At 41.8% G+C, this 25,542-nt stretch overlaps 1 protein-coding gene across 5 annotated transcripts in view; it reads left to right on the top strand.

Annotated features, from left to right (window-relative positions):
* wdfy4 (WDFY family member 4) overlaps window positions 1-25,542 on the top strand; it is a 358,785-nt gene that overhangs the window by 91,433 nt on the left and 241,810 nt on the right. For all 5 annotated transcript variants that reach the window (XM_072282880.1, XM_072282882.1, XM_072282881.1 and 2 more), the window contains 6 exons: window positions 4,451-4,527; window positions 6,476-6,694; window positions 12,775-12,953; window positions 14,931-15,162; window positions 15,244-15,395; window positions 17,303-17,414. In XM_072282880.1, the coding sequence (XP_072138981.1) occupies window positions 4,451-4,527; window positions 6,476-6,694; window positions 12,775-12,953; window positions 14,931-15,162; window positions 15,244-15,395; window positions 17,303-17,414 (971 nt within the window). The remainder of the gene's footprint in view (window positions 1-4,450; window positions 4,528-6,475; window positions 6,695-12,774; window positions 12,954-14,930; window positions 15,163-15,243; window positions 15,396-17,302; window positions 17,415-25,542) is intronic.

Here is a 25,542-nt window from a genome sequence, read left to right on the forward strand (position 1 = left end):
AAAATGCTGGAGGAACTCAGCAAGTCAGGCAGCATCTTTGGAGAGGAATACAGAATCGACATTTTGGGCAGAAAACCTTCATCAGCACTCTTCACAAATGAGGGATGTTTATCTGCAAACACTGCTATAGTACATCAGTTTCTGTGAACTATAAAGTCAACTCAAAAGAAAATTTAAAAATGTCACTGCCTGCTTCGATGTACATGTGACAAATAAAAACTAATCTTATAAGTTAAATTTATGAGGAAACTTAAGTGATAACGTGGAAAGAAACAAAATTATTTGATTTCATAATGAACATTTCACATTTGAAAGCATTTCACTGTCATTTAGTGAAATCAGTCACTATTATTTTGTGGGGAACAATATTAGCAGTAAATGGGCAACACACATAATGCTGGAGGAATTCAGCAGGTCAGGCAGCATCTATGGAGAGGGATAAACAATGGACATTTTGGACTGATACTCTTCATTAGGACAACACTTATGAATGTCAATGAGGGAAATGACCAAGTAATTTGTGGTGTGGCTTTAGGGGTGATAAAGAGATTAGCTTTATTTGTCAGGCAACGTACAGCAAAATGCATTGTCTGTGTCATGTAAAATCAGCGAGGGTTGTGCTGGGCAGCCTGCAAGTGTCAGCACACTTCTGGCATCAATATAGCATGTCCACCACTTACAAACTCTCACCATCCATCTTTGGAATGTGGGTGGAAACCTGAACACCTGGAGGAAACCTGCATGGTCACGGGGAGAATGTACAAACTCCTTGCGCTTGTTGTTGACACTGGGAGAAGTCCCTTTGAATGGTGCCATAGAGTCTTTTATGCTCAACTGTAAGTGGAGTTTCGATTGTCAGTCTTCTGCAGTGAGAAAGCAAGAATGCTGCTTGGGATGCCTGTAAAATTTAATAAGTCCAAACCCTAAGACTTAAAAACTGAGGAGGTGAGGAAAGTCGTGAATATAACCCTGTCCATCATGGATAAAACCCTCCCTACCATTGAGCACATCTGCATGGAGCGCTGTTGCAGGAAAGCAGCATCCTTCATCAGTGACCTCCACCATCCAGGCCATGCTCTCTTCACACTGCTGCCATCAGGAAGTAGATACAGGAGCCTCAGGACTAACACCATTGGGTTCAGGAACACTTATTACCCCTTAACGATCAGGCTCGTGAACCAGAAGGGATAACTTCACTCAACTTCACTCACCCCATCACTCATCTGTTCCCACAACCAATGGACTCACTTTCAAGGACTCTTCATTTCATGTGCTCAATATTTGTTGTTTATTTACTATTATTATTTTTTAATTTTTATATTTGCAGTTTGTTGTCTTTTGCACGTGGGTTGTTTGTCCATCTTGTTATGTGCAGTCTTTCACTGATTCTATCATGTTTCTTTGTACTTATTGTAAATGCCTACAAGAAAATGAATCTCAGGGTTGCAAATGGTGACGTATATGTACTTCAATAATTAATGTACTTTGATTTGGCCACAGAACTGGGATGGATGTTTTCTATCAGTCAGCTCATTGTAAATTGACAAGTAGACTTACAGCAGCTTTCCTAACCTGGCTTTCATTCAAGGTCTAGCAATCCCAGTCATGTAATTATGGTTATTAAGTTCAGATGGGTGGTGTGTCAACAGATGGTGGATCCACAAGGAAGGAGAATTAGAGCTGATGGTGCCTCGCTGTTTGTCTGCTTTAACTGTTATTATTCGAAGGTCGACTGCCAGATTTTATTCAGTTTGGGGCAAGCTGTTCAATATAAAATGCCGTATGTACTACAAACTGAAATGCTTGTGCATCTGTGAGAATGAGAGTATCCTACTCAGCATTTTTAGAAGTTCATTTCCAGGCTGTGGGCAGTGACAGCCTCAACAATGTTTAGACTCAGCAATGACAAAGCAGTGATCCATTTCTAACTCATGATGGTACAGGATGTGCAGAGCAACCTGGAATTAGCAGTGTTGTGCTAACCACAGTGCATCCTGTTGGTACAATATACAGCAGCACACCCAAAATGCTGGAGGAACTCAGCAGGTCTGGCAGCATCTATGGAAATGAATATATAGTTGATGTTTTGGGCTGAGACCATTCTTCAGAACTGGAAAGAAAGGGGGAAGGGTTTGTATATTCCCCCTGAAGGATTTTTGCTGGACCCTTCATAAATGCTGCCTGACCTGCTGTGTTCCTCCAGCATTTTGTGTGTGTTGCTCAAGATTTCCAGCATCTGCAGAATCTCTTGTTTTTTATGATATATGGTTTAAGCACAGTTTTCTTTAAGATATTGTGATGGAAAATTAGTCATTTTGAAGGATCTTTTTCATCTGAAAGAGAGAGAGATTTATCTATCTATTTATTGATTTATTGATTGATTTAGATTGCAGAACCTGCTGCATGATGACAGGAATGCTGTGATACTGCAGGGGTATTTAGTGTCTATCAGTGGTGATGTTAATTCTTGAGAATTAGATTAGATTAGCTTTATTTGTCACATGTTTATTAAAACAGAATCATAATCAGGTTTAATATCACTGGCATATGCCGTGAAATTTGTTGTTATTGTGGCAGCAGTACAATGCAATAGATAACAATAAAAAACCATGAATTACTCTAAGTGTATTTATATAAAATAGTCAAATTAAATAAATATTGCAAACATATAAATAAAAATTAAAAATCAAAACATGCAGTGAAATATGTCATTTGCGTCAACAAGCAGCCCAGTCTGAGGTTGTGCGGGGGGCAGCCCGCAAGTGTCACCATACTTCCAGTGTCAACATAGCATGCTCACAACTTACAGACTCTAACTCAGACATCTTTGGAACGTGGGAGGAAACTGGGAAACTGAGCACACGGTCACAGGAAGGACACACAGAGTCTTTCCGCACAGCGGCAGGAATTGAACCCGAGTCACCAGCACTGTAAGGTGCCGCGCTAACTGCCCATGGTGCAGGACAACAGGAAAGCTGGGATACTTCAGGGGAATTTAGGGATACTGTGGATTCTGGTTAATTGGGCCATTGATTAATCAGGGCAGCCACTTATTTGGGGAAACTCTTCAAGAACAAAAACTAGTTGAGAAAATAGCTGGGATTTCCTGTGTTTATTTGGTATACTGTGCCAATTAATTGGGATAGGAGACTATTGCCAAACAGCTTCTAACTAGCATCAGACATGTGCACTTGTGTAACCATTAGATGCTACACGTTGGTTGAAATGGACAGTTTTTAAATAGCATGTGTTAGTTTCAAAAAGTTACTGATAGAAGACAAGAAATAAGCAGTAAGACAATTCAGAACTATTTTGCTCACTGCAGTTTCAAGCATTCAGGCCCGGAGATGCCAGAAATGGCTGGGAGTGAAAATGAAACTGTTTCATTAAATCAACAAGTCAGAAACTACAACGAATTTGAAGTTATCAACAATCATCTTGAATGTTGCGATGAAAATGAAGATTACGAGGATGCAATCATTGATAGTATTGTGTGATGGCAGTCTGTTTATCTACACTAGATGTCTGCACTGATTTTGTTCATTTATAGTCTAAAGAACACAACACAGTTGAATTCCTCCTTTGTTAAGTATTAGGAATTAATACACAGTTTTATGGTACTACAGGACTATTGATAGTGTTCTAATTTATGTTATATTTCATTTAAATACATAATTTCTTACTCAGTTTGTCGTTTATACCTTTTTAACTATTTCCTTGCAACTTCAGCTAATTGTGGCAGCCGCTTAACTGGATCAAAATGTACGGGCTCCGATGTATCCCAATTACCCAGATTGCACTGTACTTACCTTGAGGTGTCTATCAGTGGCGATATTTTTTTTCCAAAATATACTTTATTCAAAAATAAATTATATACAATAAACCATTCAATAACTTTCCATCCTTTACATACTTTCCCTTATAGTCTGTACATATCCATACTTATGGCCACCCACGTGGCACTTACCAGTGGCGTATCAGTGGCAATATTACATGTGAATTGGGGGGGGAGGGGTGGTGTACAGCGAAGTGGAGAACTAAAGGGAAAGAGATGGTCCTGTAGTATAGCGGTTAGCTACACTATTACAGCGACAGTGACCCGGGTTCAGTTCCATCACTCTCCGTAAGCAATTTGTACGACGTTTTCCCCATGACTGCGTGGGTCTCCTCAGGGTGGTTCAGTTTCCTCCCACATTCCAAGTATGTATGGTTAGTATGCTAATTGGTCACAGGGGTGTAACTAGTCAGTGCAGGCTTGTTGGGGCGGAAGGGCCTATGTCTGAAAATAAAATTTAAAAAAATAAGATTATGTGATGAAAAAGCATTTCAAGATGTATATTGTATACATTAAATGCACCTTTGAAACCTTTGAAATTAAATTAAAAAGGAAGAGTGCCTCAAACACGATCAGTTCTTGAAAGCAAATGTAACTCTTTGGATCTTTCAACAGGTGTTGTTTCTTACCCACACTGGCCACAGTGCTGGGGTCTAATACTGATTCTCCGGTGGTTGGTGGAATTGGGAACGGTAAGTAGGCAGTTCCACACTATGTCTTCTATCCTATTTAATAATTGTGTGCTTCTTAGATGGTAAATAACACTGTGCAGACAGGGGCAGCTGGAATACTTTAATACTTTAACCACTTCCCTTTCTGCAACACCCAAAAGGATGCAGGAATTCAGCAGGCCAGGAAGCGTCTATGGAAGGGAATAAACAGTCAATATTTTGGGCCTAGATCCTACATCAAGACTGGAAAGTAAATCGGACGGGGAAGATGCCAGAGTAAGAAGGTGGGGGAAGGGGAAGGAGTACAAGCTAAGATGGTAATAGGCCAAGCCAGGTGGGTGGGGTAGAGGAGATGAAGTAAGAAGCTGGGAGGTGACAGGTGGAAAAGGTGAAGGGTTGGAGAAGAAGGATGTTGATAGGAGATGGGAAGCCCTCACTCCTCCCCAACCTTATGCTGGCTTCTTCCCCCTTCCTTTCCAGTCCTGATGAAGGGTCTTAGCCTGAAACATTGATTGTTTATTCATCTCCATAGATGCTGCCTGACCTGCTGAGTTCCTCCAGCATTTTGTGTTTGTTGATCTGGATTTCCAGCGTCTGCAGAATCTCTTGTTTTTATGTTTGGAGCTTGCCTGCTCTGGCTGGACCACATTCTTAGAAATTATGTCCTGTGACCTCATGACTGACGAATCAAACAATCATCTCTGATACAAAGCAGGTGTTGAAGGGCCTGTTCCTGTGTGGTACTGCTCCATGTTCCAATGTATCATATAGTGTACTTCCCTTGGCGGATCAGTCAGTATCTAGGAGATTTGCATTTACATTAATATGCAGAAGGATAAGAAAGGTGCTACGAAACAGGCACATGTGGAAGTTTGAAATGTTGACTGTTTTTCATCTGCATAGATGCTGCCTGATCTGCTGAGTTCCTCCAGCATTTTGTGTGTGTTGTTCTGTATTTCCAGCACCTGCAGAATCTCTTGTGTTTATCACTTCCCTTTTTGTATCTTTTCATGCATTAATAATGTTGCGTTTCATTCACTATATTACAGAAAACTCTTTCATTTTATCAAGTTTTAAGAAAAATAAAATATTATCAGGTGTTCCTTGAGATGCAGAGGCATGTAGGGGTATTAGGACAGAAGATTTATAACATTGTCAAAGACGTAAGTTTTAAGCTCTATCTGAAACATGAAGGAAAGAGCAAAGTTTAAGAGGTGAAGAGGGGTGAGACCTTGGAACAGTTCCACATTTGATGAGAATTATAAATTCAACATGTTACAGAATTGGAAACCAGCGTAGGTGGCACGGCTGATTGTGTGGGTGATTTATGAGGCAGGGTTGTGGATAAGCTGAGGATAGGAAGTGGGAAGCTGAGTGCACAACATTGGAATAGTCATAGTTATCCTTCAGAGACAGCTCTTCCTAAAGCACACTAACATGTTGAGCTCTGATGTATTCCTAGCCAGAACTCCTATGGTCCAAGGATGTCTCATTGTCAATGACAGGTGTCCGATATGAGCATCAATACTGCACATTTCAACTCGGAATGCTCAAAATCTCAGCAAGGAAGCCAGCACATGGGCCAGTTAGAGTCATAGAACAATACAGCACAGAATCAGGCCATTTGTCCCATCTAGTTCATGTTGAACCATTAATCTGCCTAATTCCATCGACCTGCATCTAGACCATAGCCCTCCATACCCTCCCCATCCATGTACCTATCCTAAAATGTCAAAATCAAACCTGCATCCACCACTTCTGCTGGCAGCTCATCCCACACTCTCACCACCCTCTGAGTGAAAAAAAATTCCCACGACTGTTCTCCTAAAACATTTCACCTTTCACTCTGACCCATGACCTCTAGTTCTAGTCTCACCCAAGTTAATGGAGGACTTCTGTATTTTCTTTTGTTTTTTTTGTACTTTTGTATTTCTGTCTTTCTGTATTTTTTCTTTGGTTTCTCTTTCAGGTTGCCGGGGATTTCCACCACCTGTTGGCTTGACATACTCCACATGGTTTATGATTATCAGCTTCAGTTCTGCTGCTGATGCACACCCCGTTCGATTCCTGACACTCTTCCGGCACATGTCGAAGATGGAAAAAGATTACACTTGTTTATCCATCAGCATTTCAGCACCTGGTAACCAGCTGGTCATTTCCACACAGGAGGAGGTGTTTGAACCATTGGGTACAGTGCATTAACTCTTTCATTTAACACTCAACTGAATTTTACAAAGTTCTGGTTCTGTTTCCTGTAAACTCAGGCAATAAATATGTCGCTTCTGGTGGAATTACATGAAAGAATATCTCTTGTCTAGTTTGCAGACTGTGTTAGGTGCTACTGAACCTTAACTGGGTGCTGGGGGTTTTATTGCACTGGGGTCTTATCACCCTTGATGGGACTGTAGGGAGTGGTACGTTTATTATCAAAGTATGTATAGAGTATACAACTCTGAGAGTCGTCTTCCCTCAGGCAGCCATGAAACAAAGAAACACCGTGGGACCATGTGGACGTGTTGATGCTTACTGTTACTTGCACAGGGGAGGGGAGAGAGGGGGCTTCAGGGTTCCAACAGTTTTCTGTTGTTCATTCTTTTGGAGTTCTTCTGATTTTTCGTGGATATCTGCAAAAGTAAGTACTTCAGGTTGTATACTGTATACATTCTCTGATAATAAACATCAAACACCCAATGCCCAAAACAAAAACCAAATGTGCAAACAGAAAAAAGTGACTAAAGAACACACAGAGTATTAAACATCAAACTGTGGAGTCTTCAAAAATGACAACCACGAAGTCAGTTCAGTTTAGCATCATGTTGGTGACTGCAGGCCAGAACCAGTTCTGCACCAAAGTGCCCCAATCAAATCGCACAAATAGTAAAAAAGAGTAACCAAATGCACAGGGAACATGAACCGAGGAGTCTTCCAAAAGTGAGTTTGCAAAGCATATTCAGCGCTGAAGGCATTAAACAACGAACTGCAGATTTCCCTGACAAAGAGTCCCAGAGCCATAAGCCACATTGCTGAGGTGATCTGAAGTACCTTCAATTACTCCAAAAGACTGAGGTTTGGTAAAATACTGAAAGGCTTTTATTCGCTGCACAATACAACCTCCACAGTGAGTGTCTGCCCCTGGACTGAGGGGGAGGGGCAAGGCGAACACCTTTATACAGGACTCTGTGGGAGGAGCCACAGGGGCAGTCAGCAGAGGGGTGTGTCCAGACAGGCAACCGAGTTACAACATATACACATGGTTTACCACATGATCGAATCCAGGACTCCTGCATTTTCCTCCGACAGCAGCAAGAGGAAAACCAGAGAAATACAGGCAGACGGTGCTGAACACCTCCTCGCCTTCCACTCTCGTCCTTGTCAATTTCAACCTCGCTTGGCACTTTAATCCAGGGGTCGGCAACCTTTTTGCCTCTGTGAGCCAGATCGCGTATTAATGAGTGGATGGTAGGCCAGATAAATGCCATAAAAAACTTGAAATATGGGGATTATCCATTTAAATACATCTAGTTATGTTTTGCCTCAAATTAATGAATAACTCACGCTAGAAAATCATTTGTGCTTAACCAAGGATGCCAATTAGTAATCAAAGAACTCAGTTTAGTTGCAATTTATTTCAATCAAGGCATCTTTTGAATCTATTAAAAGGACACAACGAATCTGTAAACATAAAACATATGAACATGATGCATTGAATGATGTTAAATTAGGTATAATAAAAAAGAAAATTTTAATGCAAACAGTCGATAAATCAATGTGCAACTTGATGCTGTTTATTGCTTGAAAGCTTCTCAATGTTGGGTATCAGACTTCTTGATGCCAAGAGCAAGACATTATCCAGATGGGCATCAGTCAATCTTGTTCTTAAATGGTTCTTGGTGTGCTTCATTTTTGAAAATAATTGCTCACACAGATAAGTGCTGCCAAACAATGATGCCATCTTTTTTGCATGGTCCACTAAGTTAGGGTCTCGTAATGTCGCCTGATATTTGCCACCTTCTTCACAGCAACATTTTCTAGGCAAATGAAACAAATGGTTTCCCAGCTTGCTCGATGAGGAAGTAATCTAGTGTCCAAGTGTCTTGGAAATTTCGGCTCTCAGTGTCTACCTTCTTGTGTTTTGCATTCATTGCCATTGGAATTTTTTTCTTCAATTTTATTACAAAACGTGAGTTACCCAACAAGTATCATAGCACATGTAAATATCTGGATATTTAGCATAGATTTCTTGTTAAAACACAGTGACGCTGTTTCTGTTTACAAATTTGAACGGTCCCATCTGAAAACCTGTTGCGTGCACGGAGAGTATCTAACACGTATTAATAAGGTAGTCTGCCTTCCCGTCATTCGTATATACCAGTGTTTGGTTTGCAACAAAATGGAACCTGGGGTGAGTGTAACAAGACGCTAGGCATGTCCATCAGTGTGGTCGCGTGAAACACTCAGAATAAGGAAAAATCGCTCACGAGCCGGATAAGCATAGTATCTCAATATTTGCTCGCGGGCCAGTCAAATACCTTTGCGGGCTGTAGGTTGCCTACCCCTGCTTTAATTGGTGGGGAGTAATGGAGATGACCATGGGTTTGTGTTCTACCATTAGGAAATGATAGCTACACACTACAACCTCAACTTCGCCAAATTCCCCAGGAGATAGCAAAAGCACCAGGTCACTCAGTTGGCTCAAAAATACATAATCAAAATCAAATTACAGACTGTAATCGATTACAGTTCTGGAGAAGAAGCATAAATTGTGACCCAATTTACATCGGTGGTGCGCAAGTGGAACAGGTCAAAAGCTTTAAGTTCCTCAGGGTCAATATCACAAATGACCTGACTTGGTCCAACCAAGCAGAGTTCACTACCAAGAAGGCCCACCAGTGCCTTTACTTCCTGAGAAAACTAAAGAAATTTTGCCTGTCCCCTAAAACCCTCATTAACTTTTATAGATGCGCCGTAGAAAGCATTCTTCTAGGGTGCATCACAACCTGGTATGGAAGTTGTCCTGTCCAAGACTGGAAGAAGCTGCAGAAGATCGTGAACACGGTGCAGCACATCACACAAACCAATCTTCTGTCCTTGAATTCACTTTACACCGCATGCTGTCGGAGCAGTGCTGCCAGGATAATCAAGGACACGACCCACCCAGCCAACACACTTTTCGTCCCTCTTCCCTCTGGGAGAAGGCTCAGGAGCTTGAAGACTCGTACGGCCAGATTTGGGAACAGCTTCTTTCCAACTGTGATAAGACTGCTGAATGGATCCTGACCCGGATTTGGGCCGTACCCTCCAAATATCCGGACCTGCCTCTTGTTTTTTTTTGCACTATCTTACTTTACATTTTTCTATTTTCTATTTATGATTTATAATTAAAATTTTTAATATTTACTAATTTTTACTATTTTTAATATTTAACATTTGTAATCCAGGGAGTGGGAAGAGCAGAATCAAATATCTCTGTGATAAAGTATAAAGCATAATTAAAAGAAGAAGAAGTAGTTTTGTGAATTGTCTGCAGGAACTGGTCATTGGTCACATTGGTCGCTGGTGCCATCTCATTGGTCACTGGTGCCAATGATTATTGAACCCTGCTTATCAATATCCATTCTTGAAAGTGTGTGTGTGGGGGGGAAATTCATAGTTTTAAACATCTTGATGATGGACATAAAAGGGAGTTTCAGGTTGGAAAAAAAATGTGAGTGATCTACTCAAGTGGAAACTGGCACAGAATTGTACAGCCAGAAACAGGCCTCCTTGTTTGGGAAATCCTCCTGTGTGTTTATGGCACAAGACTCCTCTAGTAACTCGCTCCAACCTGTGTGTGCACATCACACCATCTACTTAGCCACCTCAATACATTTGTACGACCAACCTATTTGCCTCAACAACTCTATTGTGCTACCTTTGTATCAGCCGTTTCCCTGTTCCAACTACTTTATAGGTAAAAAAATTCCCAGATTCTGTGTTGGATTCATCTGTACGTACATGGGCCTCGCTTTTCGTCTTGGCTGTAAGTGGAAATGTACCAATCTTGAGAATCGGATCAGGTTTAATATCACTGGCATATGTTGTGAAATTTGCTGTTGTTACGGCAGCAGTACAATCCAATAAATAATAAAAGGAACTATAAATTACAATAAGAAATATACACTCTATATATATTTTTATTGTCATTTATAGTTTATATACACACACACACACACACACACACACACACACACACACACACACACACACACACATGCACAATTGGACCATCGGTTAATTGGGGCAGACGTTTATTAGGGACAGCACTTAAAGAACAAAAACTAAATTGAGAAAATTGCCAGGATTCTCTTCCTTTATTTGGGATACAGTGTTGTTTAACTAGAGCAGGAGACTATCATTGAAATGTCCTGTGATTAGGCTGGGGTTAAGTCCGTGGGTTGCTGGGTGGCGTAGCTCATTAGGCCGGAAGGACCTGTCCTGTGCTGTATCTTAAAATAAATAAGAAAATAAAATTAACAACTTAAGGTGAGAGGAAAGATTTAAAAGGAAGCTGACTAGCAACATCTTTATGCAGACGGTGGTGGTTATATAGAACGAGCTGCCCGAGGAAGTGGTTGATGTGAATACAATTATACTGTTTAAAGGACATCTGGGCCGGTATATGAGTAGAGAAATAGGTAATTTTAGAGGGGTATGGGTCAAGTGGAGGCAGCCTGGTGTAGCTGAGGTAGATAACCTGTTCGGTATGGATGGATTGGGTGTAGTTCAAGTAGGTAACCTGTTCAGTATGGATGGGTTGGGGGTAGTTCAGGTAGATAACCAGGTCGGTATGGATGGGTTGGGTATAGTTCAGGTAGATAACCAGGTCGGTATGGATGAGGTGCGTGTGTTTCAGGTAGATAACCAGGTCGGTGTGGATGAGGTGGACTGAAGGACCTGTTTCCATGATGCACTCTGATTTTATTCTGGAAATTTGAAACTAAAAGAGAAACAGCTGAATATACTCAGGAATTGAGGCTACGTCTGCAGGAAGTTAATGTTTCAGATTGGGCAGTCTTTGTCAGAATTAAAGAAGTGATAAAAAGAAGCTTGTTAAGCTGCAGGGAAGAAGAGGGAAGGGGTGTCTCTGATGGGTTAAAACCAGGGTGATCAGGGCAATAAGCTGTAAACAAGGTTATCTGGTCAATGAGCGAATGGGAATAGTTCACTCTCTACCAGGTTGACCGTTTTCAGTTCTACGATACCAACAAGCTCACCCTCAGAATGGACGTATGATCCTTCTATACCTCCATCCCGCATCAGAATGGTCTGAGGACCCTTTGCAGAGACCCAGCCAGTTCCCCTCCACCAACCCATTGTCTGGCTGAACATTCTCATACTGAACAACAGCTTCTTTCTGCCTTGGTAAAGCAACCAGAATAATCAGAGACCTCACCTACCAGGACAATTCCTTCTTCTCTTTCCCATCGGGCAAAAGATACAAAAACCTGAAAGCACATGCCACCAAGCTCAATGATAGTTTCAATCCCAAAGTTATTAAACTCTTGAATGGATCTCTTATTTGAACAATTGGACTCTTGGCCTCACAATCTACCTCGTTATGATCTTCCACTTTATTGTTTACCTGCACTACACTCTTTTGATAGCTTCTAGCCCAATGCACTGTGTATAAACAATGTGCAAGACAAGCTTTTCACTGTATCTCGCTACATGTGACAATAATGAACCAATTCCAATACCGATACCATCTGATCATTTGGAAGTCCTGATGGTTAGGTGTTTGACTCACTAGGTGTTGCTTCCCTTTCTTTTCTCCTCTGTCCTGGTTCCCGACGACCCTCTAAACCAAGGGTTCCCAACCTTTTTTATGCCATGGGCCACTACCATCAAGCAAGGGGTCTATGGTCCCCAGGTTGGGAACCCCGGGGTAGACAGTCAGAATCCTTTTGCCAGATTATATATGCCAAGTACTTTCGAAAGGAGATGCATTTAAAGAGAGGTGGGAGAAGTTTAAAGGAGATATGCAGGGAATTCCTTTTACTCAGAGGGTGGTAGACACATGGTACGGGCTGCCTGGGTTACTGGTGGAAGCTGATAGGAAACTGGTGTTTAAGGGGCTTTTAGACAGAAATATGAATATATTGTACACAGAATAGAGGTGTATGGATCACGAGCAGGCAGAAGGGATTTAATTTGTCATTGGGCTTGGCCCATTCATGAACTACAGTATGTTCTAACTATCTGAACAATTTTTCTTGCCGTCCACTTCAGAATGGAACAAAGTAGAACAAGACCAACAGTCGTCTGCACTCACTGCTGCTGAGTTCGATATTTCCAGGTATTTAGTTATTGGTCAGTGGCACCACTTGGCTGTGACACTGAGCAAGGATGTTCGAAAAAACAGCACCGTCTTCGCCTACTTAAATGGAAAGGTCATTGGAACATCAAAGGTAGATCATGTAGCTTTTAATTTTAAATTCACAACAATTTATAGATCCGTGTATTCCATTGCAGTCATTTATTTTAAACTGAAAGAATGTTATTGTTTGCTATGTCAGCTGCTGTAATGTTTTTTAAAAAATATGGTTTTCACATGGATCATTTTAAGGAATTTCTCTTCCTGGTGTTCAATATCCTCAGTCCTAGATGGGGGATCAAAACATCATCCACAAACTATTCTCACAAAACAAATTCTTTCCTATTTCTCTTGTGCCAAGGCGAGGCCTCCCTCAGGGTGGAGGAGCAATACCTTATATTCCTTTTGGGTAGCCTCCAACCTGATGACATGAATATCAGTTTCTCCTGGTAAAAAATTCCTTCCCTCTCCCCTCTTCTTCTATTCCCCACTCTCGCTCCTTACCTCTTCTCACTTGCCCATCACCTCCCCCTGGTTCCCCTCCTTTCCTTTCTCCTATGGTCCACTCTCCTCCTATCAGATTCCTTCTTCTCCAGCCCTTTATATTTCCAACCCACTTGGCTTCACTTTCTAGCTATCCTCTTCCCCCTCACCCACCTTTTTATTCTGTCTTCCCCCTTCCTTTCCAGTCCCGAGGAAGGATCTCGGCCCAAAACATCAACTGTTTATTTCCCTCTGTAGATGCTGCCCGAACTGCTGAGTTCTTCCGGCATTTTGTGTGTGTGTCTTTGGATTTCCAGCATCTGCAGACTTCTTCATGTTTATTATTCCTTTTCTTTATCCACAATTATAGCCTTACCACACCTTATATCAGCTGCCCTGCTACAGTACTAAGTTGGTGTTTACGGACAGGAACTGAGTAGCCTATACAGAATTTTAATAATACATACAGATGTGAGGAATACCTCAGTCAATTGATTTGGAAAGGAAAGCTATTAACAAACTGTTTATAAAAGAGCAATACAGATGCAGGTGGCCTGGTGGTGTGGCAGTTAGGATCGAGGATCGTACACGTATCAGGAATTTGTTGCGGTGTATTGGCGCAGCATGCAACAAAAACACTATTCAACAATTATAAAGGATAAATAATTATATAAACCATAAAGTTAGAGGTTAAGGACTTTTTAAAAGCTTTATACTGTTCCTGGAATTTAACATCACATTTGATTTTGGGAAGGCATAGTAACGTAGCGGTTAGTGCAATGCTTTGCAATGCCAGTGCCTGGGGTTCAATTCCTGTCCGGAAAGAGTTTGTACGTTCTCCTTGTGATTTTGTGAGTTTCCTCCAGGTGCTTTTCTGATTCTCCCACATTTCAAAGACATATGGGTTAGTAGGTAATTGGTCACTGGGGTTTAATTGGGTAGTGTTTGCTCTTTGGACTCGGAGGGCCTAGTCCTGTGCCGTCCTTCTACATTACATTGAAGATACTTAGATTTAGTGAAGGTGTATTGGCCGTGTTGTATTTCCAGTTTGGCTTACTTACTCTGGACAGTGAGCAACTTCTGTCAGTGGTTTAGAATTTTAACATTTCAGTGACAAAAGGTGTGAGAAGGTGGTTCGCTGGGCTTTACAGCACCAGCAATCACCAATTGGGGTTCAGTGCCTACTGCTGCTTGTAAGGAGTTTGTACGTTATCCCCGTGAGCATGTAGGCTTCCCTGGTTGCTCTGATTTTCTCCCACATTCCAAAGACATAGGTTAGGGTTAGTGAGTTGTAGGCATGCTATATTAGCACTGGAAACGAGGTGACACTTGCAGACTGTGCCCCGCACAATCCTCACTGATTTGATTGGTGCAAACAACATATTTCACTGTAATTTTCGATGTACATGTGACAAATAAAACCAATTCATCTTAAATTTGCAGATAGTGGAGTAGTCTGAAATGAATTCAGGTTTTTCTCAGCACCTGAAAGTCAGAGTTATAGTTGCAGGATTCAAGAAACCATGCAGTAAGCAGATGAACTTTGTTCGTGATTATGAGTAATTGATGATTATTTTGCCTATAACAGATGCAGTACATTCAGACATTTCCAGGGGTGCATTTTTCGTTGGATTCCTCAGCTGTCATTGATGTTCACGGACTTATTGGGACTCCCCAGATCTGGAAGCAGAGATCTTCCTTAGTTTGGCGTCTTGGTCCTACTTACCTCCTTGAAGAGGTGATTTCTTCAGAGAGCGTTGAGTTCATTCACCAACTGGGGCCAAATTATTTAGGAAACTTTCAGTCTGTTTATTTACCAGGTAGGTTGGTGACCCATGGACCGCCAGTGGAATTCCATTCCAGCCAGCTCCATAACTAATCTCTTGCTCCTTATTTTACAGTGAATGATTTGACTAATTCACCAGTACCTTCAGTTCTTGTGGCAGAGGAGAAAGTGTCCTTTGGCATCAATGTAATATCTTCAGAAGTGATGACCATAACAGATATAAGAAAAACATACAATGAAGTGGACAGCCGATTAATATCAAGTGAGGTATGTTCACCAAGTATTTTTTTAATTATATACTCAAAATTTAGCATCATTTTTGTTTGTGATTTGGTGGAGGTTTTAAACTACTGACAATGTTGTATTTCTAGTTTGGCTTACTTCCTCTGGACAGTGAGTGACTTGTAAGACCGTAAGATAGAGGAGCAGAATTAGGCCATTCAGCCCATTGAGTCTGCTCCACCATTTCATCATGGCTGATCCAGTTTTCCTCTCAGCCTCAATCTCCTGCCTGAATACATATGGAGTTCTCTTGAACTCGAATAGTGCTTTATACTTTATACTTTATTCTCGCCAAACAATTGATACTAGAGCGTATGATCATCACAGCGATATTTGATTCTGCGCTTCACGCTGCCTGGAGTACAAATCGATAGTAAATATTAAAAAATTTAAACTATAAATCATAAATAGAAAATAGAAAAGGGAAAGTAAGATAGTGCAAAAAAAACCGAGAGGCAGGTCCGGATATTTGGAGGATATGGCCCAGATCCGGGTCAGGATCTGTTCAGCAGTCTTATCATGGTTGGAAAGAAGCTGTTCCCAAATCTGGCTGTACAAGTCTTCAAGCTCCTGAGCCTTCTTCCAGAGCGAAGAGGGACGAAAAGTGTGTTGGCTGGGTGGGTCGTGTCCTTGATTATTCTGGCAGCACTGCTCCGACAGCGTGCGGTGTAAAGTGAGTCCAAGGACGGAAGATTGGTTTGTGTGATGTGTTGCGCCGTGTTCACAATCTTCTGCAGCTTCTTCCAGTCTTGGACAGGACAACTTCCATACCAGGTTGTGATGCACCCTAGAAAAATGCTTTCTACGGTGCATCTATAAAAATTAGAGGGTTTTAGGGGACAGGCCAAATTTCTTTAGCTTTCTCAGAAAGTAAAGGCGCTGGTGAGCCTTCTTGGCAGTGGACCCTGCTTGGTTGGACCAAGTCAGGTCATTTGTGATCGAAACGAAAACCAATTTCCCCCGGGATCAGTAAAGTATGACGATGACTATGACTATGACTATTGACCCTGAGGAACTTAAAGTTGCTTCTGCTAAGATGGCTTGTGCTCAGACGCCGCAGCCTCAGCGGCCAAACAAAGGCGTTTTTGTCTTTTTTAAACTATCTTTTTTTGCGATCACAAGACCCTCTGGACATTAAGAACTTCAAATACTGCAGGTACACCCTATCAGCAAGTGGCCTGTTGGTGGAGAAACTGGTCCTGGTGCAGACCATGTTGCTGCCTGCTACATAAAGACATTGGAACTGCTGCATGAAGGCAGTGTGCCATCTAACAGCGAGTGATTGTCTTGGATGTTTTCTTGTTGGATATTGGTAATGTAGAATACTGCAAGCCCAGTTCACTGGTTCATTGAAGAGGCAGACACCAAGGGAGCTGTGTGGCCTTGGTTATGGTGTGGACTAGGCCTCATGCCACAGGCTCGCCTGATGCAGCTGCCCAGGAGAGAAGACGCTGGAGGCGGTGTGGTGTGGTGTCCATGCTGGATGGGTGGCGGGGGGATGGTTGGCTCCTCCCATTGGTGCTTTCCTCCAGTGTTCACTTGGTGGAGGATAAGCTGGATTGTGTACGCACTTTCTTTTGTCTGCATACTACTGAGGGGTTGTTCTTGCCAACAGCATCCTCGCACAATTCAAATTACAGGACATGTCACTCAGGGACTAGGGCTATATTATATCTTTTGTGTGTTTACTGCTATCTTTTGTTCTATATATGCCTTGTGCTGTGTATGACAGTTGGTAATGTGTTTTTCTCCTTGGCCCCAGAGGAACACTGTTAAGTTTGGCTGTATTCATGGGTATTCATGTATGATTGAATAACAGTTAAACTTGAACTTCAACTTGGGTTGTTTCTGTTATTAATGTTGTGTTCATTTTTCCCTTTTGTTGTGGGCAGTTGGGAATTTCATCGCGAGATGATGTGATGCCCATTATTATGGTGAAAAACACAGCCAGCCATCTCCCAGGACCTGCCCGAACAATTGGAGCACCACTTGCAAGTTTCTTTGGTAAGAAGCCTCAAGTTATTTTACAGTAAATTATCAGGATTATGGGTACGTTAACACAAGAGATTCTGCAGATGCTGGAAACACACAAAATGGGGGTGACATGTTTGCGATGCAGTTAGCGTTATGCTATTACAACACCAGTGAACAGGGTTCACTTCCACTGCTGTCTGTAAGGAGTTTGTCTATTCCCTACAGGACTGCCTGCATTTCCACCAGTTGCTCCGGGTCCTCCCACATCCCAGGGATGTATGGGTGTACTTGGGCGGTGTGGGCTTGTTGACCAGAAGGACCTGTTACTGATTTGTACCTCTAAATAAAAATTTTAAAGAAAGGTTGGAGGAACTCAGCAGGTCAGACAGCATTGTTGGAGGGATATGAACAGTTGGCATTTCAGGCTGAGACCCTTCATTATGACTCTATAGAAATAAACTACTGAACCAACGGAGACAAAATGGAGTTGAGGTATGAGGACATTAGTTCATTGTTGCAGAAACAGGCGGAAACAATGGGCCTAGTGGGACAGTTAGGTTTGTGGATCTTGGGTAGAAGGTCGAAACAAGGCAGATTGGGAAATTGAGTTGGAGGCAGTAGAGGAGAAATGTCTGGAGGTAACAAGGTTGGTGACGGTGCGGGAGACAGTGCTCTGATGCTTCTCCTTGCTCAGGGGTAAGTTAGAGGAGTCTGAGAGCTACCATACAGTAATGTTAGGTTGATAAAATGTTGCTCTTTATTAATTTTAAATACCTTATGGAGAGATGTTTTCTCTCTGTCTGTCCTGAGTGTGTTGCCTTCCACTGGGAGTGTGTGTGGTTGCACACTGACCTCACGAGTGAGCTGACACAAAAGGCAATTATTGAGAGTGTACAGCACTGCCTCTCTGTGAGGTCAGCTACTGAACAGAGCCCTGTTCAGCCCTTACAGTATTTTTGAAAAGTTTGTTCAGTCGTGTTCACCTGATTATGGGAAGAATATGGAAGATTTACAGAGAGGGCAGGAGATTTACCAAAATGCTGCCTGGATTAGAGTGTATTTTTTATGAGGAATGGTTGAGCAAGCTCAGACTTTTCTCTCTGGAGTGAAGAGGGATAAGAGGTGACTTGATAGAGGTTTCAGGATGTTAAGAAGCATAGGTCGAGTGGACAGCCAGATGCTTTTTCCCGGGGTGGAAATGGCTAAAATGAAGGAGAATAATTTTAAGATGATTGGAGGAAAGTATGGCGGGGGTGGGGTGGGTGTCAGAGGTAAGTTTTTTACACAGAGTGGGAAATATGTGGAACACCCTGCCAGGGGTGGTGGTAGAGGCAGATACTTTAGGGGCATTTAAGAGGCTCTTAGACTGTCACATGGGTGAAAGGAAAATGGAGTAATGTGTGAGGGCAAATGATTAGATTGAACCCAGCGTATGTTAGAAAGTCAGCACAGTATTGTGGGCCGAAGGGCCTGTATTACTCCATGATCTATTAAAGAAGAGCAAGTTGTTCTTGCTGGAGTTTGTTATGTCTGATTACCTCCATTACAACAGAGGTATTTCAAACAATACCTGATTGTTTGGCCTATTTTGGAATATCCTGAGCTGTGAAGGCCATTATGTAAATGCAAGTAATTTTTTAAAACATTACTCTTTTTTATGTAAGAAAATGCTGTTTTTATTATTTGAACACTTGTGAAGGCGCAATCATGCCTAGGGAAATCCATCCATGCATACGTTTTTTCTATTATTTGTATTGATAAGTACAAATGCATTTCAGTGTGGCAACGTTGACGAAGAATCTGGACTAATTTGTCACTCGGGCTCTCTGCTACCATTATTACCATCAGGATGGTTATGGGGTATCAACAAGCGGCTTGGTATAAAAGTCTTGCTGAAGGATTGACGAGAGCCCAAGAGCTTGCAGAGATTGATAAGGGAATTGTTTTGAAGATAATCCTAACTATTTATTTGATTGCAGTAATTAGTCCTTGGTAATAGTTCCCTTTGTCTTTCAAATGAGGTGACAAACCACAGCCCCAAACGCCCTGCACAAGTGAATGGTCCCTGGATGCAGATCCTAATGAGTGGAACCACTAAAGGCTGAGGGCCTGGACAAATTGCACTGCCTAATTTCTGTATCATTATTTACCCCCGACTGTGACAGCATTCTGTTACAAACAAGTCATCAGGACCTTTTAGGTCTTTCTGCTGAAATATTTTGAAAAGGTTTATTTTATTGAGGTAATTACAATGCGTTCTATTCCCCTTTGAGAAAATCCTTTAATTAAAAAAACAAACTATGTCAATACTTTACTCTGGCATGTATGAATTTATAGCACTTTTAATATTAATGTTTCCAGTTATATTGCCCTGTGGTGCAGGCCTGACTCAATGGTAGCAATCCTGCCTGAGTCAGAAAGTTGCATATTCCAGCTGAACTCTGCTGTGAGTGTGAACAACCTGGACTACTTGTTATGTGACCACCCAGGGCTAATGTATTTTCAGTAGTGAGGGCCTGCGAATGACCCATCTGACCGAGGCCTTGTCTACTTGTTCACCTGGATATAAAATGCCCATCACAATTATACAACAAAGCCAATAACCACCAGCTCATCTTATCTAAATCCTAATATTTGATCACTTCCGTTGGTTGCAGTCATATCTGAATATTAATCAGAATCAGAATTGGTGGTGGGGAAAATGCTAGAGTCAGTTATCAAACATGTGATAACAGCACATTCGGAAAGCGGTGAAATCATCAGACAAAGTCAGCATGGATTTGTGAAAGGAAAATCATGCCTGACGAATCTCATAGAATTTTTTGAGGATGTAACTAGTAGAGTGGATAGGGGAGAACCAGTGGATGTGGTATATTTGGATTTTCAAAAGGCTTTTGACAAGGTCCCACACAGGAGATTAGTGTGCAAACTTAAAGCACATGGTCCTGGGGATAAGGTATTGATTTGGATAGAGAATCGGTTAGCAGACAGGAAGTAAAGAGTGGGAATAAACAGGACCTTTTCAGAATGGCAGGCAGTGACTAGTGGGGTACCGCAAGGCTCAGTGCTGGGACCCCAGTTGTTTACAATATATATTAATGACTTAGACGAGGGAATTAAGTGCAGCATCTCCAAGTTTGTGGATGATACGAAGCTGGGCGGCAGTGTTAGCTGTGAGGAGGATGCTAAGAGGATGCAGGGTGACTTGGATAGGTTAGGTGAGTGGGCAAATTCATGGCAGATGCAATTTAATGTGGATAAATGTGAGGTTATCCACTTTGGTTGCAAGAACAGGAAAACAGATCATTATCTGAATGGTGGCCGTTTAGGAAAAGGGGAGGTGCAACGAGACCTGGGTGTCATTATACACCAGTCATTGAAAGTGGGCATGCAGGTACAGCAGGCGGTGAAAAAGGTGAATGGTATGCTGGCATTCATAGCAAGAGGATTCGAATACAGGAGCAGGGAGGTACTACTGCAGTTGTACACGGCCTTGGTGAGACCACACCTAGAGTATTGTGTGCAGTTTTGGTCCCCTAATCTGAGGAAAGACATTCTTGCCATAGAGGGGGTACAAAGAAGGGTTACCAGATTGATTCCTGGGATGACAGGACTTTCATATGATGAAAGACTGGATCAACTAGGCTTATACTCTTGGAATTTAGAAGATTGAGGGGGGATCGGATTGAAACGTATAAAATTCTAAAGAGATTGGACAGGCTAGATGCAGAAAGATTGTTCCCGATGTTCGGGAAGTCCAGAACAAGGGGTCACAGTTTGAGGATAAAGGGGAAGCCTTTTAGGACCGAGATGAGGAAAAACTTCTTCACACAGAGAGTGGTGAATCTGTGGAATTCTCTGCCACAGGAAACAGTTGAGGCCAGTTCATTGGCTATATTTAAGAGGGAGTTAGATATGGCCCTTGTGGCTAAAGGGATCAGAGGATATGGAGAGAAGGCAGGTATAGGGTTCTGAGTTGGATGATCAGCCATGATCGTACTGAATGGCGGTGCAGGCTTGAAGGGCCGAATGGCCTACTCCTGCACCTATTTTCTATGTTTCTAAGTTTCTAATCAGGTTTAATATCAGCGGCATATGTCATGAACTTGTTATTTTTGTGGCATTGTCCTCCGTAATGGTGGATACGGCCCAGTCCATCACAGGCAAAACCCTCGCCACCATTGAGCACATCCACAAGGATAGCTGCCATAAGAAAGCAGCATCCGTCATCAAGGACCCCCACCATCCAGCCATATTCTCTTCTCGCTGCTGCCATTGGGAAGGAGATACAGGAGCCTTAGGCTTTCACACCACCAGGTTCAGGAACAGTTATTACCCCTCAACCATCAGGCTTTTTAACTTCACTATCCTCAACACTGAACTGATTCCACAACCCTGACACCCTTTTAATGATCCACAACTTAGGGTCTATCTATCTATCCATTTATTCGCTCACTTATTCGCACAGTTTGTCTTCTTTTGCATGTTGATTGCTTGTCAGTGTGTTTGTTATTCATTGATTCTGTGTATTTCTTTGTTGTACTGTGAATGCCTGCAAATAAACAAGTCTCAGGGTAGTATATGGTAACCTATACATACTTTGATAATAAGGTTATTTTGTAGTTTACATATTCTGTAACCAACATTGACCTGTGAAATTTAAATGTTAAAACTTTCCACTTGCATTCAACATACTCAGCAGGTCAGGCAGCATCTGTGGGATGAGAAATATGAGGGGTGATTGATAAGTTTGTGGCCTAAGGTAGAACGAGACAATTTTAGAAAACCTAGCACACCTATTTTTCAACATAGTCCCCTCCTACATTTACACACTTAGTCCAGTGGTCGTGGAGCATACGGATCTTGGATCTCCAGAAAGTGTACTAGGCCAGGGGTGATTGATAAGTTCATGACCTAAGGTAGAAGGAGATGAGTTATACAGCTCTCGTTACATGCACACGTAGGTCAACTCTTTGAGTGATTATGCAGAAAGTTTGAAGTTAATAACTCATCAGGGTGATTGATATGTACGTGGCCTAAGGTAGAAGGAGATTAGTTATTAACTTCAAACTTTCTGCATAATCCCTCAAACAGTTGACCTACATGTGCATGTAACGAGAGCTGTATAACTGAACTCCTTCTACCTTAGACCACGAACTTATCAATCACCCCTGCTATGGAAACTTTCTGGAGGTCCCAGATCCATATGCCCCACGACCACTGGACTAAGTGTGTAAATATAGGAGGGGACTATGTTGAGAAATAAATGTGCTAAGTTTTCTAAAATTGACTCCTTCTATCTTAGGCCACGAACATATCAATCACCCCTCGTAAGCTCAACATTTTAATTATTTTTTGTCTCCTTTTCAGTTCTGACTATCTTGAATTGTTGACATTATCTCTCTTCCCGCAGATGCAGCCTAACCTGCTGAGTATTTCCAGTATTTTCTGTGTTTCTTTTAGGTTTCCAGCAACTGCAGCACTTTTTTTGTTTGACGGTTTTCTATACATGCTGATTTCCCAGAGAAAACTATCTCAGATCTGTCACCCAATTAAACTGTTGACAGAGGCCTTCCTTATCAGTTTCCCACTGAGACGGGATAAGGGGGATTTGGGAAGATGAACTATATCCACTTTCAGTCTCTTACTCTATTCCTCGACACTTTGGTTATACTGTGGGCTCATCCACTTCAGTGGTCAGAAATTAAAGGGTGCCTTTGAAACTGCGAGAGATTGAAAGTGCTCAGGACAGAATGAGTTCAAAGTACATTTATTACCAAGATACATATGTGTCACTATATACAACCCTGAGAGTAATTTTCTTGCAGTCATTCACAGTAGAACAAATAAAAAACAGAATCACTCGATCCACTCTATCTGTGCCTCTTTTCATCTTATGAACCTCTATCAAGTCACCTCTCATCCTCCTTCTTTCCAAAGAGAAAAGCTCCAGCTTACTCAACCCACCCTCATAAGACATACTCTCTAGTCCTGGCAGCACCTTGGTAAATCTCCTTTGCACCCTCTCTAAAGCTTCCACATCCTTCCTCTCATGAAGTGACCAGAACAAAACACAATACTCCAAGTGTGGTCTAACCAGGGTTTTATAGAGCTGCATCATTACCTTGCTGTTAGCTGTTAAAGAAAGAAGTGAGAGAAATCTCTTCACTCAGATGGAGATGTATGTTTTGAATTGTCTACTCAAGGGCTGTGGAGGTTCAGTCAATGGATTCAAGGCAGATGTTTAAGGTAGAAAGTCACTGTCTATTTCCCTAGGTAGTGTGGTCTTAAACGAGGGCATGGGCTTCAGGTGAGAGGGGAAAGTTTCAAAGGGGACCTGTGAGGTAGATTTTTCCAGTTAGAATATGATGGGTATATGGAACAAGTTGCCAGAGGAAATGATAAAGATGAGTACAATTTCAATGCTCAAAAGACATTTACACAGGTACACGGATAGAAAAGGTTTAGAGGGGTATGGGCCAAATGCAGGCAAGTAGCATTCATATTGACAAACATCTCGGCCAGCAAAAATGAATTAGGGTGAAGAGCTTCTTCCATGCTTTTCAATTCTAAATGTTGGGTTAATGTAGGGAAGTGGAGCTGAGGTGAAAGATCAACATGAATTTTTTGTATGTTGAAGCACTCACGAGGAGCCAGTGGTCTATTTCTGCTTCTGTTTATCATGTTCTCAAAAAAGTGGCATCCCTCATTAAGGACCCTCATCACCCATGATATGTTCTCTTCTCATTACTACCATCAGGGAGGAAGTACAGGAGCCTGGATAGCAGGGAGAACAAAACATGAATTGCAATAATATGTATATATATAACTTTAAGTTCCTCGGGGTCAATATCACAAATGACCTGACTTGGTCCAACCAAGCAGCGTCCACTGCCAAGAAGGCCCACCAGCACCTTTACTTCCTGAGAAAACAAAAGAAATTTGGCCTGTCCCCTAAAACCCTCACTAATTTTTATAGATGCACTGTAGAAAGCATTCTTCTAGGGTGCATCACAACCTGGTATAGAAGTTGTCCTGTCCAAGACCGAAAGAAGCTGCAGAAGATCGTGAACACGGCAAAGCACATCACACAAACCAATCTTCCATCCTTGGACTCATTTTACACTGCACGCTGTTGGAGCAGTGCTGTCAGGATAATCAAGGACACGACTTACCCAGCCAACACACTTTTCATCCCTCTTCCCTCTGGGAGAAGGCTCAGGAGCTTGAAGACTCGTACGGCCAGATTTGGGAACAGCTTCTTTCCAACTGTGATAAGACTGCTGAATGGATCCTGACCCAGATCTGGGCCGTACCCTCCAAATATCCGGACCTGCCTCTCGGTTTTATTGCACTACCTTACTTCCTATTTTTCTATTTTCTATTTATGATTTATAATTTAAATTTTTAATATTTACTGTCGATTTGTAATCCAGGGAGTGGGAAGTGCAGAATCAAATATCGCTGTGATGATTGTATGTTCTAGTATCAATTGTTTGGCGACAATAAAATATAAAGTGTAACTGCAATTCACAATTTTTCTATTATGTATTGCATGTTGCTGCTGCTGCAAAGACAACAGATTTCACGACATATGTTGGTGATATTAAACTTGATTCTGATTCAGGTTCTTGTGTACTAATTCTATGCAATGAGTGTAGTTATAAATTCTGAACTCCTGCAGGAGTCTGAGGGTTGACCTTATAGAAGTGTATGAAGTCATGAGGGGCATGGATAGGGTGAATATGCCCAGGGAAAGACAACCAAAAACTAGAGTTCTTGGGTTTAAGGTGAGAGGGGAACAATTTAAAAGGGACCTGAGGGGCAACTTCTTCACACAGAGGGTGGTGCATATATGGGACAAGCCTCCAGAGAAATTAATTGAGGCTGGTACAGTAACAATATTTAAAATATATTTGGATAAATATAGGGGATAGGAAAGATTTTGAGGCATGTGGGCCAAGTGGGAGTAGCTTAGGTGGGCACCTTGGTTGGTCTGGAAGAGTTGAGCTAAATATCCTTTTTCCGTATGTTATGATTCCTACATGCATTTTATACTAGAGAACAAAGAGGAATTTTAATCCCTTTAAATTCTATTCCAAGCCCTTGAGAAGATCAATTGAAAAGATTTGAAAGTAAAGCATTGTCAGCGTTAGAA

The sequence above is a fragment of the Mobula birostris genome, chromosome 18 (genome assembly GCF_030028105.1).
Source record: "Mobula birostris isolate sMobBir1 chromosome 18, sMobBir1.hap1, whole genome shotgun sequence".
NCBI classification, from domain to species: Eukaryota; Metazoa; Chordata; class Chondrichthyes; order Myliobatiformes; family Myliobatidae; genus Mobula; species Mobula birostris.